Genomic DNA, 15,361 nt, shown 5'->3' on the forward strand with positions numbered 1-15,361 from the left:
AGAGGTAGCAGGTCAGGTGGTATTCAGAGAAAACCCATGTCGGAGATATTCATGTTGAGACTTAAGGAAGAAGGAGCCAGTGTTAGCTGGACAGGAAACCTTCAGAGACCTGGGTGGGTCATCCCCTCTCTGATCTTCAGTGTCACCATGTGAAATTGAGGAGGAAGTGGTAAGGTCAATAGATTTCTGGGATACAGACAACAGTATTGCATAATAATAACAAACATGTTAAGAGACTAGATTTTAATCATTCCAGCCACTAAGAAGTGATAATTATATGACCCGATAAAGGTGCTAATTATCGTTAAATGGCAATTATAGCACAATACAAAATTGTATCAAATCAACATGGGTTACATTTATACAATCATATATCAAATATGTTTGCATTTTAAAAGATCAATAGTTTTCTAGGTTCTCAGGAACCCTATATTTTTGTGAATGTCTCAGAGGCCACAATGCAGGAAAATCAATGGGAGGTGGGCAGACAGTGCCCCAACTTCTCTATTACGAGAAGTTTGAATACTGCTGCACTAGGCAACCTTGGAGACCTTTGCCAGCTCTGACAGTCTGACTCCATGGCCCTCCCTGGAAACTGAGGGGAAAGGGAAACACAGTGTCGGGGCAGAACCCTGATGCCGGCAGAACAGATGCCGGGCCCCGTGGACACACAGTTTGCACATGCGTGTCCCATGTACCCTGCACCGACCCACGCTACTGATGTATGCTCATAAGATTCCGGGAATCACAGTGCCAACCACAATGAAACATAAAAGTACCATTCTGAGAACTACTCAGAATGCCTGGAAATCCTACCAAAGTCTTGCAGTTGGGGGACATTTCAAAAATGGCCCCTTCTCTGACACTTCACAGGAGAGCAAGTCCCCCCGTCATGGCACTGCTGATTGTCGGGCCTGGCCGACAGCTGTCCCCGTGAGCCAGCCAGCCAGCCAGAGCATTAACTCAGAAGGTCCATGAGAAGTCTCCTGTTCCTGCCAAACATCCCATTAGCTCTCTTGAACCTGCCTCTCCTTCCTTCCTTCTGTGTCTCTTCCTTCACAAACTTACTTTCCTATTCTCAAAACTCTCCCCATGCCCCAGCATCTGCAAACCTCGAGACTCCTCTAAATGCTAACTCTGAAACTGGAGAACAGCCTGAAATAAACCCGTCATCCCCTTATTAAGATCCAGGGTCTGATCCAGGAAGGGTGTTCAGGTATTTTCCTTGTTGCAAGACTGTGACCTGCAAATCTGGGCAAGGTTAACACCAAGGCATTTTGTAAAGATTCATCACAGGAGCCGTACAAATCAGGAGCGATCTCACCCTTGTGTGCTTGTTCAAATCTTGCCAGGGCCACAGTACTTCAACACTGCCTTTATACCTAACGCTCATGGGAGGGGTGTTGGGGGTGAAGAGAGAGGGAGAGGTGGAGCAGCCAATGATAAAAGGAGAAGAAGGTGAGAAGGGGAAAGTCAGACAGTGATAGGGATGCAGATAAGAGAAAAGCAGAGTGGAGGCAGAGAGCAAGAGGCATGGAAAGAGTATGCTGTCTTGATTTTGTTAGAGAAAAAAATGGCATGTACCATTTCTTCACCAAAGCTTTAAATTTTACCAAGGAAAGCTAAATGCTTTTGCAGAGGATAAAGCATTAACCGTGAACACGGGAGACTAAAGTGGGATCTGCACCCGAGTGAGCAGAGAGGAGAACCTGATGCCATGGAAAGGCTTGGGGCTTGGCTTAGACGTTCGAATGCATGCGCACAGAAAAAGCACCCCTGACTGAGCGATGATTTTTAAGATCCTACATAGCGGAGATTATCAGAAAAGAGGTCTCAGAACTCCAAGCTTATTGTGCCTCCTAGAGCTCAGGAAGGGAAGAGAAGAGAGGTGCCCTTGGGTCATTCCCCTCTTGCTGCCCTCCACCCACCCACTGGCTTCTCCTGTCGTAGCTACCTGATGTAGTCCAACCTCAGATTCCAGAGCCTAGCCATGCTCACGGTCACTAAAACACTGACCGTCCCCAAGGTCATAGATGTGTCCTTCTGTCTTTATTTGGACCTGGCAATGCTCTTGTTTGGTGATGCAGTTACAGAGGTCCACTCCAATGGCCAACTTTGACACTGAGAAGCAGGCATCAAGGCCCACACCATCACCAGCTACAAGGGCTGTACCTTCAAGAGCCAGAGGTTCACAGAGACGTTCCCAGACAGCAATGAGAGCTAGCAAGGTTTTGATTTTTAGACTGAAACTGACGTTCTACTTTTAGGCTCAGCTGACATGAACTCAACTGGGATCCCAACTGGCATTGCATGTCAGCCCTTAACTGTGCATGAAGACAACAGAAAGTGACCAGGGAATTCCACAGCCCTCTTCTCCCATGCTACCCCAGACTAGGGGGGCCACACCATCCATTCCCAGCACCCCCGCCATGCAATACTCTGGTTAGGCTGGGGGCAACCACCTGGTGTGCTGTTGTGGCTCCTCCCCAAAGCCAAGAAGATTCTGCTGTCTCAACACAACTATAACCTGAGCATCATTCTACCACACGTGGGAGCTGGCACTGGTGTGAAACCTATTTCCTCTCCTGTTCTGAGGTGTTGTCGCTCTCCAAACCCACTCCCTTCTGCACTTCACAACTTTCTGCCATCAGCATCCTTCCCTCTTCTGAACCCACATAAATGACACCAATGCAGGGGCAGTTAAGATAATCCCCTCCTTCTGTAAGGAGGGCATTATCTCTACATAAGGCCAATGAAAGTATTTGCAGGGAGGGGTCATCTGAGACACTGAATGAGCGCCAGCTCATGGATGTGGTCGAATACACATCAGTGATTCTCAACGGGAGGAGATTTTGACCTCCCAGGGCACGTTTAGCAGAGGCCAGAGACCACTGTGTTCAGGACAACGGCATCTGGTGACTTGACACCAGGGATGCTGCTAAACACCCGGAGAGGCCCAATCCAGGCCTCAACCATGAAGGACGATGCCGTTGAAAACACAGGAGCATCAAGGCCAAGGAGTCCCAGGAAACATTACGGCTGAGTGTTTGTTTAGTGGTAGGAAGAACAGAGACCGAAGACCCAGACAAGGGTCATCTGTATGGACAGCTCAGCGGAATTAGCAAATAACCCTCTACACCCTTCTGGGACAGCAGGCCTGCTTCACACACAGAGGACAGCCGGCCTGTGGGCCCCTGACAGTCTGCTGGCAGAGCTAGAGAGAGATTGGGACTTAGGAAGGTGAAGATTACTGAGTCTATGCTCAGGACGTTGGATTCAGGTAGTAACGGGGTGATACTGCAGGTAGACATTAGAAATCATTCATTCACATAAAAGTTTCGTCCATCACTACTTATTTCAGGCTTCTGACTGTCCTGATGACAGTAACACAAAGACCAGCAAAGACAACCCTTTCCTGCAAGGTCTGCGGTCAGCTGGGAGGGAAGGACGGCAATTCCAATGCAGTGTAAGCAACGCAGAAATGGGAGGGACTGGGGGAGCCTAGAGGGATGGTGAACCTGGCCTTGGCAGCCACGGAAATGACAGGCCTATCAAATCTCAGAGGAAATGATGCCTGAGCTGAGCTCTGGAGGGAAAGCAGGCCTTGGAAACTCAGACAGCGGAGCCCCTGGCACAGCAGGCTGTTTGCTCAGCACAGCGTCTGTGCTGAAATAGCTGGTACTTTCACTGGCTGTTACAGGTTTCTCCAGTGCCATGTACCATGTTTCAGATGGAAATAGTAACTGGCACGTGACTACTTTCAGATTTTTGCACATGGTAGATACATTGTAAGTCAGGATACTCAGCTCTGAGCTCATGGCTGACAGAGGTGTTTCACTTCCCATGGAATCTCACAGCCTCCGCTGCCCAGCCCAGGCTGGCGTGCAGGAGAAATTCACTTTCCCATGGTCTGCGTTCCCAGGCTGGCTTACCCAGCACTTCTCAGCACCTTTACTTCCTGCAGTCCAAGAACCCCCTCACCTCACTGCCCCAAACACCTGGAGTTACAACGGGAGCAACAGAGGCAGCAGGTACATGGTGAGAACCGGGACGTCAAACCTGAGGCGAATCCAGTCTGAAGGAGGACCTGTTTTCTCCCCGTAACCCTCGGGGAGAGTTAGCTCTTCTATCCCCTCGGTCTCAAGGGCTTCCTTCTTGACTCCTGGCTCCCCCAACCTCTCCTAAGCACCTTCACTCTGCCTGCAAGTCTGAAAGCTGGGGGAAGACTTGGGTGTTGTATCAGGTTCCAATAAGCCACATGCACTCAAGCTTCATTTTTTCCCCCTCCAGTCTACAAAGGGAATCGCTGTATGATATGGGCCTCTCTCTGTGCTCACAGTTAACAGGGATGTGTGGCTGGGGAAAGAAGGTGTTTTTATTTTTATTTTTATTTATTTATTTATAAGTTTTATTAAAGTTCACCTCTTACCCACAGGCCTTGGGCTCCCTATAGAGAAACAAACAGCACAATTGAAGCAGCTGGTTTCTAAGCTGCCAAATTAAAATAGATGAAGAGGTAAGGAGGGGGGAATAAAAACATTAAGCTCAGACTTCTGCACTCCCAAGTGCATGGTGCAGTCTACTGTACTGCACACACAAAATTGACTCCCAATGTAATTAGACTAGTGCTACCAGGCAAGAAAAAAAATCCTCAAATTATTCAGACCCCCAGAGTTATTCTTCTGCAATTACTCAAGTAACTCAGAAAAGCGCCAAGTTTTTAGTATAAATTTGTTACTAGCATCTGCATGCTTCCAGCAATTGCCAACACCCCACCTGCAGAGTGGGGTGCCAACACCCCACCCCAAATTGCAGTCAGGAGCTGAGCTGGGAACCACACCCAAGCACCCTGCCTCTCACCCACTGCCTTCACCTCTTCTTCTGTAGCACAGTCTCACTGGGACCTGGAGCTTATGCCCACAGTCCTTACAGGCTGCGGGGCCTGTCACAAGGAGCTAGAGCTCTTCAGGCCCCACAGACAACAGGCTCCCTTTAGAGTCAACAGTCCTAGCCGCACCACATACAGGCAGGCCCACGGGGAGGGATACCAGCTCTCTCTCTGCAGCCCTGAGCTTGGCTTGGCCATCACCTTCTCCCTTTCGCCCCAAGGACCCCGGAATGGCTCTCCCACCCTCCGGGGCGGAAATGAACCATTGAGACAGGAGCACATCTTTCACTGAACTCGGGGTGGGGGGGAGAGAAATAACCACTATTCGAGAGAGGTGCTTACTGGATTTCAGCAATGCTGCCAGAACTTCAGTGGCTGCCCTGGGGAAAGAGAAAGAAAAGTGGAAAAGTCAATGTGCAATGGTCTTTCTGTCAGACCATGGATCCCCACAGCCCAGGTGCTCGAGGCAGCCACCTAACAGCCCCATTATTAACCAGGTAGCAGGCGTTCTATTGATTCCACCACCGGCCATTAAAGAGGCGTAAATGCAGAAATCACACTGAGTGGGGTGTCCATCTTGCAAATGGGTCTCAGGAGTCCCCTCTGGGGCTGAAATCTCTTCCCCTCCTCCTCTTGCCTGCCACCTCCCACCAACTTCCAGACACTGAGCTCCTCCTTTTTGTGTTGCTCATACCCAGGGCTCCTGATTTATCCCTGCAAACGCTGGGGACTCTTGGCAGTGGGTGGGAGTGGTGGGAGCAGTGGGACCTGCAGGCTGAGGGAGCGAGGCTGGTTCCTCAGGGTGGAAAATGGTTCTGTCCTGTTTTCCATCCAAACACTTTTCTTCCATGGGGGACTTTCACAGGCTTTGCAGAGGCCACAGGCCCACAGAACACAAACACCTTTGGCCCAGGCCTCAGTGATCTTCCGGTCTGTTCCCTGAGCCCAGGAAGGCCCCACAAAGACCCACTCACTGGGCAGAAGAAAAGTTCCGGCGCTGAGGGCACTACAGTGTGATGCTGGGAGGAAAAGTGTGGGTTGCTTCTTTTTTTTTTTAAATAAGAGGGATTTTGCACGACTCCTGTAACCTCCTCTTAAGGTCTGTTAACCAGATACACTCCCACCCTGACTCTGAGGGCTATAGGGCAGGTCAGAGGCTGGATCAGCCTCCCAAGCTGACCCAGACACAAGGCAGAGCTGGGACCCCAGACCCAGGAACCTCACTTCCCTGTGCTTCCTCCCTGCCTATCTTTCTGCAGAGTCTTGCACTGGGCCTGCCCTGCCCGGCTGACAGGAGACAACTCCTTTGCAGTGTATTATAAAATACTAAGCAATTGAGCCAGCAGAAAAAAAAAAAAAGATAACAACAAATGAATAAGAATAAACTAAAATAAAACAGAAACACACACTTGAGACAGCATTGCTTCCCGTAACGTCCAAGATGCCCTGTGACAGCAATGGCCTGTGACTCGCAGGCCCCAGTGCACACCCACAGCTCGATGATCCTCAGCTCCTCGGGAGCAGCGCAGCCACAGGACAGCGGCCGAGAAGGTGAGGCTAGCTGTCGGACACGGGCTGCTTCATCGTCCTTCCCAACCACGCTCCTCTCATCACCTCTCAGTTCCTTCAGCCCTACTCTTATAACCCTGCACAGCTGGGCAACAGAGGACTTAAGAAGGACCACATCGAAGGTGCTGCTGGGAATCCACACCCCTGTGGAAAAGGTTAGTGCTCAGGTGTATGGGGGCCTGGCTTGGACTGGGGCAAACTGGAACCCAGTCAGTCGTCTGGGGGAAGGCAGAATAGCCAAATCAAGTTCACCAAAGGGGCCAGCAGAGAAGAGGGGAAGCCACAGAAGCAAGAAAAGAAAGAATGGGATGCTCAAAGCAAAGTCTGTCCCAAGCAAGGCCTGTGAGGCAACCCTGCATTTCTGCCGTGCACGGCACTTTCATTTGGGGGAGATGAGCACTATTTATTCATGAGATAAGAGTGTTGTGAGGGACAGACCAACAGCGGGGAGAGACAGGAAGTAAGTGGGCAAGCCAGTCAGGAGGATCCGAGGTGACAAGGGCTCCGACCAAGAGACAAGGAAGAAGAAGAAGAGAGAAAGGGGTTGAAGAGAAGTTTGAGTCAAGCTATTCCAAGCCTGGGTCTCCCCAGAGCAGCTCTGCATTTCCTGGGAGCTCAGTAGAAATGCAGACTCCCCCTTCCTGTCCTTGCTGAATCAACCATTATTCCAACAGATCACTCATAAGCACGTGAGGGTTTGAAAATAATAGGTTTGCAGGTCAGCATCAATATGGCTCAGTTACTCTGAAGCTGAGGGGAAGACTGAAGGTGACCCCCAGATCTCAACCCATCAGAAAGTACATGATAGCATAACAAACACAAACCCAAACAATGACACTGCGTGGCAGGAAACTTGTGGCAAGTGTCATATCAGTCAAACAGGGGAAACTAATATCTGCATGACCAGACAAGATTTCTTCCTCTTTGGCTCCTAACTGGGAGCTGCCCAGGGCAAAGATGGACATAAGTGTTAAGGCCATAGCTGAGGAGCCTAAAGAGTCCAGATTCCACTCTATAGGTAATAAGAAAAACAATCTATTTTTTTTTAACCAACAGGATACACTGGCAAGGATGGAAACATGAGTTGAAGCCAAGAATTAATAAGATGGGATGATGGACTAGTTATGGACGACAAAGGAAGGCATCTGTCAGTGAAGGCCTGGCATGGTCAGCCAGGGTGGACAGGGAAAGAAAGCTACTAACAGAGCAAGGAGGGAAACTGAGGTATTCGGAAAAGATACTGATTCTGATTCAGGACATGTTGAGGTCAAGATGATGGGAATAAAGCTACGTGGAACCATCCAGAATGCTACTGGAGTCAGAGACAGAGACTCCAGAGTCGGGACTGTGTGTTTACAAAGCACTATGGTAGCAGCAGGAGCTGCAGCCCTGGGACCAGGTGGTATCTGTGAGGACACCCCATCAGGGCAGAGCAGAGGGCTGGCCCAGGAAAGCACCCAGAGCAGAGGGAAGAGAACCAGAAGGGTGAGAGCACGTGGTGGGAACAGTAAGTAGGAGGAGACCTGGGGGCCCGGGGGGATTTGTTGTGAAACTGAAATTGCTAGATCTGCTAGGCAGAGTTGTTTGCCAAGCTTCAGGCTGTGATCCCAGAGTGGATTGTCAAATATATGTAACAGGCATTGACTAGCCTTGCTCATGAAACAGAATAAATGGGAATGAAATAGGATATATTAGGGCCATTTCATGTAGCCGAGGTCGGCAGCAATCTGAGAAGCTTGTTTCCGTGCACATGCACACAGATGTGCGCCTACTGGAAAAGTGATGTGTTCTCCTGGATAAAAAAAAAATCCTGTGAAGATCCTGCTTAACATGTCGCATCCACACAAGACCTGAACAGTAATGAGCATCTGGGAACGACTCATGAGCTAATGAGCAAACAGAACACATTTGATCTCACACCTGGTGCTGGGATCCAGGTTTCAGGCCACTCCCTGTAAGTGTCACTAGGAGGCTCTTTATTTTTGGTCTAGTTGGTGGATAAACATCTGGAGTTTGAGTTCACCATCTGAGCACCGAGCCTGGCTTCTCTCATGCTCCCCACCGTAACACTGAGGTTACCCATCAGCGCCAAGACAACCCATGGCTCACCCTACAAAATGCAAAAATTTATGCAGCTCAAATTTAAACAAGTTACAAAATATTCAGTTACTTCCTCTCCAAGAAACGAAGCCCACTGCATTGAATGCATGAACTAGGGTCCCAGTGTTAGTACCTCTGGGTGCTGGACTGCCCCCTGCTGGACACGGACACCCAGCACCGATGGTTCTTGTTCTGATTCTGCAGAACAGGACTTTCTGAGAGGGTCCTATTTTCTTAAAGTTTAAACCCAGACCATCATCCCCCTTTATGTGAGCTTCCCAGTGGGATGTCTGTGGGAGAACAAAAGTAGACATGCCGAAACATCCTCCTCCATCCACTTTTTCTGAGTTTGCATCACGGAATGGGTCATTTAATAAATTTTTGCAGAACATCCTACTCTAAGAGAGGTTCAGTAACATCCAAAGGCAAAGTTGAATGGCCTTCACCCTACAGAATTTCTCAATGTAGGGAGATTACTCAGTCAAGATTCTAGGGGTCACAGGTCACTTCCACTTTCCTCCGAGGGAGAGCTAAGCTCAAACCACCGGCAGCAGGACCAAGTCATAGCACACAGCTGGCAAAGCCCAGCGCCCAGAACACCGTCTGGTGCAGTCCTGGCCTCCTGCCTGACTTGACAGGGAACAGCAGGATGGCTGAAAGCATACATGTACATATACATGCACATGCATACACACAAACACGTGTACACGCAAGGCTGGGTTACCAAGGAAAACGGATGACAAATGGGTCTTGCTTATCACCAATTTCAAGGGAGAGAGGAAGAAACAGAAATGGAAATTGAGATGGGGAAGAAAAGCCATGAACATATGGTACAAAGGGTGACCCAGCAGGCACTTGTTCATTTTTCTCTGGGAGAAAAGTAGCAGCAGCCTCACCCCTGCCCACCAACTCTATCCAGACCCCGTCAAAGACGGCTGTTAGAGCCATTATCATAATCACAGGACATTTGATCAGAGACGTGAAGAGCCAGACCACAGGCTGAGTCCGTCAGCAACGCTCAGCAGGCACTGTGACATGGGGCGGGTGGGCGGGGAGGGTGACTGCTGGAGCCAGAAGCAGACACTGCAGACAATCAAGGCTGGGAGGACCTTCCCCCGCGCCCCCACCCACAGGCTTGTAATGAGCACCAACTCCGAGAAGGAGAAATGGTTCTGAAGTATGTCCACATCCACGGCCAGTGGCATGAGAGAAAGCTTCTGAGAATTCCCCAGGCCGGAATGGAAAAGGCTTACGTGCAGAGAGGGGGCTGGGAGCAGAGTGGGGAAGCCAATAAGCTCTCACAGACAGAAGGGTCTCTTTCCACACAGGGGCATGACCTTGAGTTAGCACTTAAGACAAAATTACCCTTGAGTTTTTTAAATTATGCATAAAGTTCAATGCACATGGAAGTGTGACTGTAATCCTATACTTTGTACGTATATATAAATGTAATGAGTACAGTATATAATTACACATACATTTGCAAAATAAAATGGTACGGAATGTTTGCTATGTTACTGTAATCAAACAGTTGGTGTATCACACATTTAGTCAAAATTCTTAGGAGTTAAATATGTGCGTGATGCAATCCGGTCTTGAAATACCTGGAAGCACAAAAGGAGACACACTCTCTGATCACACGGCACAGAGCAGGCAGACAACTGCTGACTCAGGAAATGAATTAAAATGTACCAGATTTTGCTCTAGCTAAAGGGCAGGAAAAAAAAAACATTATTTGGCCTGTTTCTCTGAGGTGTAACAGGGCTCCCCACCCACCCTGCCCCGAACTTGGTACCAAGGCGTAGAGCCTCAGGCACTAAAGCAGCCAGCACCTCAAAAAGCTGTCATTCACAAAGACAAGTGTTATGTGATTTTTGGATGGATGGAAGGAAGGAAGCATGAGAGGTACAGGCTTCTCATTCAATGTAAACTGGTAACATGAATTCACTTTCTTTCCTCCCCAAGCTTTATTAATTTCACCGTGGAAACACAAACTAATTTTGTAACAGCAGAGGTAACAGGAAGGGTGAGTCATCAGGCAATGAACGGTTTTAGCAAATTTCTGGATGACAAAAAATGGAGGAAGTCAACTGACAAATTAGGCAGTGTGGTGGGAGCCATGGCAAAGAGGCAGGTGTGACAGAGCAGCAAAGGATGCTGGGTGCACATGGGGGTTGATCTGTCAATCAGAAACCCAACCATCTACCCTTACCTGAAACACTACATTTTCTTATTCGTGAGTAATGTAAAAATATCTTACAAAGGAAAACAATATTCAGATTGCCAGTTTGGGAAACAATGATCTGAGAGGCTATGACAATATTTTCAACTCTAAGTTGTCACTTAAAAGACAAGTTTTGCCTTTAGTGTGCTTTAGTCATAGTGAGTGATTTTTAAATACCACCACTTTAAAATTTAATAACAATGATTTTTTTTGGAGAAGATAATTATTTTATATAACCAACAAAGGAGTAGGGCTTTGGGTTTTTGGTTTTGTTTGGTGGGGTTTTTTTGGCATATACTTCTGTTTATTTTCTCCCTGTGATTTCTCTTATGTCCTTGATATCATAATACATACAGAAAATTGTAGTCTGCTTAAACACAATTTTTTTAAAAGACAAGTTTTTGTATATGTCTCAGGTAAGAGAGTGCATTGTGACTTTCAAGAGCAAGCCTATGTTTTTTAACTGTGTCATGCTCTCAGACCCTTGAGAATATGCTGACTCTCGACTGACACACAGAGCTATACCATAATATCTTTCCTGACCCTCGAATTCAGAGATGAGCTCCTCACTATTGTATCCCCCTCAGCATCTTGTACCCCTGGTGGTGGTTATTAAATAGTAATTCTGGAACTTGCCTCTCAGGCCCCTGATGCAATTTTAATCCTCTTTAAGGAAGGGCTGAACCTCAGTAACCCTGGCAACACCCCGCACCGAAGTTTGGCATGTGGTCATTCTCCATGGATATTATCTGGACCAAAATTTCCCCAGCTCCCAAACGTGTGGGGTAGAGAGCAATTTTCCCACCATGATGGGCCAGCCTCTTTACCTGGGTTCTCAGAAACATGGTAGGAAATAGGACTTTGAGCCTTTTATTTTAGAACCATGAAATGTTATTCCAACAAAACAGAAGGTCCTTCCCTGTTCTGAGAGGAGATGAACAGTCTGTGGAATCCACTGAGTGTTTGCGTGTGGCTGGCTCTGTGCCAAGCCCTTACTGCCCCATTTCCCGTTTTTTCCAGCAGCTCTGAGATCGTCCCCTTTTACTACGAAGATACTGAGAGTGGGGAGATTGACTAACGTTCTCAGAGCAGATATGAGAGCCCAGGTCTTCTGATTCCAAGCACAGGGCCGGTTCTACGCCACAACGACTTTCTCCTAAGAAACCAATTAAGAAAGAAAAATAGAGAACAGGAAAAGGTGAGGACACAGGTCATGTGAGAGTACCCCTTGCTCCTGGGTCTAAGACAGGGCTTTGTCTTCAGTGAATTTTTGTGATTAAGTTGATGGACCCAAAGTGGCCTTCACCTGCCCTGACCTGTGCCCAGACCATCTGTCTTTGTGTGAGTCCCCCCAGGAGTCTCTCGGAAGAGGGGGAGCCTCTAACCCTTCTGGGCCCACGCCACCTTCTGAAGTAGCCGAGAGGACAGATTCAAAGTTGCCAACGCTACACACAAACAATTTTGGCAACGGGAAGAACAGCCAAGACTCCCACAGCGGCCTAAGAACTGGACACATTCTGCATTTGCAGATGAAAATCTTGATATCCTCTAATGCTTTCTAATGCCATGGCTCTGCACAGCTCTTCCCTGGCCCTCTCCGGCCAGGATGAACACCAGCTGCTACCACCTGATCCCTGGACAAAGTCTTCCCAGGAAAGATGGACAGTGTGGACCATGTGTTGAGAGAGATTGGATCTGTCAGCACTCCGAGTCACAGTCTGATGGGACAGCATCAGTTTCGGGGAGTGAAAGATTCTAAAAGGCACTGTCCATTTTGGGCAGCTCCTACTCTGTGGTCAAACATTTCAGACATGAGGAAAGAGACTGTATGTGCTTGTTAGCTACATTCAAGTTAAAAGACTGAATTGATAATAGTCAGATGACACTTTGAATCAACATCTCACCAGGCAGCACTCCTGGATATGAGAGCCTAAGAAACCAACTGTTCCTCTACTTAGAGGCGCAGAGATGAAGAAGAGAGATGATTTGGGAAATGTCATCATATCTCCATAGAATTCCCCAATATCTTACCTCGTCTGTGCTGATCCACGGACAAGTGTTAAGACCAGCAGATTGGACTATGCCTACATCTTAGTAAACTTATATTAATCAAGTAGATTGTGATGGTAATAATAGATACACATTTTTAAATCTTGTATAAGTCAACATACATGCTATATGTAATTGAAAATGTATTTTAAAATACTTTTGGTTAATGTAGTCATATAATTATACTTATTTTACCATTATTACATGGCATGCGTTTTATATCACAGTGTTTGGATCAGAGTTTGAATAAGAAGACGGTTTTTTTCTAATTTAAAGAATTCATGATTTTTTTAAGGCAACATCGTATGGGAGTTAATGAGAAAATTGGTGGCTATTAATATAGAAAAATAATATAATAGAATTAAAAAGTGCTATTCAAAGGAAAAAAACACATTTACACAACAAAGCCTGAAAACTATCTGAGCCTCGGGCATCTGAAATGTGGGTAACTTTTATATCACCTTGTCTAGAAAGACACCACAGATGACATAAATGAAGTGCTAAAGATTAAGTGGACTTGGGAACGATATTTTTGCTTATAATATTTTGAAATCAAGAGGAAAAGTTCATTTAAAAATTTGAGTCTCTGATCCATCACTTTAATGACTCCGGTTCTTTTTCTCTTTCTTTGCTTATGTGCGCTGTCGCCTAAAATAAATCCAAGCCAAGATGAGGCTTTAAAAATAAAGACATGAAAAGTTCCATTGTTTGACAAGCCTTCCAGAACACTACATCTGGACCTTCGAGCAACTGAGTCAACAAACCCGAGATGTGTGCGTAGCGATTAACAGCATTTGTATGGGAAATGGATTTGTAGAGTAATCTTTCTGTTGGAAGCCAACCTAATCCCCAAGGGAAGGTCATCTTTTGTCTATGACAAACACAACAATATCTTGGCTCTCTCACACAAAACCAGGCAGTTATGTAAACTCCCAGGCGTGTTCAAGTCACCACGCTTATTTTAACAACCCCGCTAATAGGATTAAGTGGGTTTAAAGATTAAAGACTTTACTAGGGAGGGTTTCCTACATTTACAGAGTGTTGATAAATAAAATTAGAATCAAATAACACAAATTATGAGAAATAATTTTTCATGTCAACATTAGACAAATTTTTAAAACTTTTCTAGGGAGGCCAGAATCTTTTATGTGGGAAAAACCCTGCCTGTAAATTCATTAGTCAGGTTTGCTGTATTCATAGCTGGAAGGAGAGTTTGTCCAAAATGGAGTAAGTTGCCTGTTGAGCAATGTCACAGTTTCCATCATGCATGAACATCACACAACATCATGCATGAAAGAACAAAGTCCATGGTCCCCTAGGGAATGGGACATCATCTCGTGTGATACCCAGGGGCCACACGCTCACTCAGCAGTGCCCTGTGTCATTGCTGCACCCTCGGGTGCCTTCCGCCAACTACATTCTTTTCCTTGGGGTGCATGTGCTCTGTCTCTCTTCTTCTTAGAAGGCCGCCAGGCTTAGCAGATAAGAGTCCTACCCTTATGACCTCTTTTGACCTTAATTACTTCCTAAAGACCCTATCTCTCAATCTAGTTAACACTGAGGGTTAGTGCTTCAACATACTGATTTGGGGAGGGTCACAATTCAGTCCCGTGCTGTGTTTCCAACCACTCGGCATAGTGTTTCTTAAGTGGACATCATTAATGGCCTGCCCAGCACTTATTTCCACCTAGCTCACACCAAACAGAACTTGTTTTGTGCAGGTGTCTACATATCCTCTGTGTAGCCATGTGCTCAAGAGAGGGCTCCACCATCCACCTTGCTATAGATTAGTTCCTGAACGAAGCTAAGACCCAATTCCAGCCAAGGACATGGGAGAGAGCCAACTGGGAGATGCTGGAACAAATCTCTTCCCTCTAAGAAAAAAGCCCTAGACAGAAATGGTCATGTCTCCAGGAAGCTGCCATTCTAGCTTTGAGGTCTACACCTGCCGAAGCCATGCCGCTAGCAGTCTGCGCACAAATCAATGCTGAACGTGGCCAAGGCAAAGAGGAAAAAACCCGAGCCCCTGGGTGCTGTCACTGAGCTGAGGAGCCAACCCTCTGACACCTGAACGTCCAGTACCATGAAACGAGGGAATTGCTTGTTGCTATAATCACTGTAAGCCGGAGTGGACGCTACATGGAGCTGAAGTCATCATAAATAATCCGATTTCTGAGAAATATTTAAAATAGATCTTTTTAAAGACTGTTCAAAATCACTCCCTTAGAAATTTACAACATGTATTAGTATATTAAAGACTCAGAGAATGCCTGCCCTATTGTATTTGAATCAGAGTGCCCCCAATTTATGGGATAATGGGATCCTTTCTCTTCTCTCCAGTAAATCCTATTATTCTCAGCAAAGGAAGGTGGTTGTTGAAGGACGCCCCCAGGGCACAGCTGGGATAGGCTCAGACTAGGAGAAAATGACAAAGCCCGAAATGAAGGGAAAAAGCAGCAAAACTCCTCTAGGGGAGAAAAAGCTTGAGGGGCTTTTTAAATTCCGGGATGTTCAATATCAATTTCTTTTTT

General features: G+C 46.9%; 1 protein-coding gene across 2 annotated transcripts in view; it reads right to left on the reverse strand.

The window, feature by feature from the left end:
* The window catches only part of AGBL1 (AGBL carboxypeptidase 1), a 565,654-nt gene that overhangs the window by 524,930 nt on the left and 25,363 nt on the right, over positions 1 to 15,361 (reverse strand). For both annotated transcript variants that reach the window (XM_053658825.1, XM_053658826.1), the window contains exon 4: positions 5,231 to 5,268. In XM_053658825.1, the coding sequence (XP_053514800.1) occupies positions 5,231 to 5,268 (38 nt within the window). The remainder of the gene's footprint in view (positions 1 to 5,230; positions 5,269 to 15,361) is intronic.

Source organism: Artibeus jamaicensis, unplaced genomic scaffold (genome assembly GCF_021234435.1).
Source record: "Artibeus jamaicensis isolate MK-2021 breed Jamaican fruit bat unplaced genomic scaffold, CSHL_Jam_final scaffold_612, whole genome shotgun sequence".
NCBI classification, from domain to species: Eukaryota; Metazoa; Chordata; class Mammalia; order Chiroptera; family Phyllostomidae; genus Artibeus; species Artibeus jamaicensis.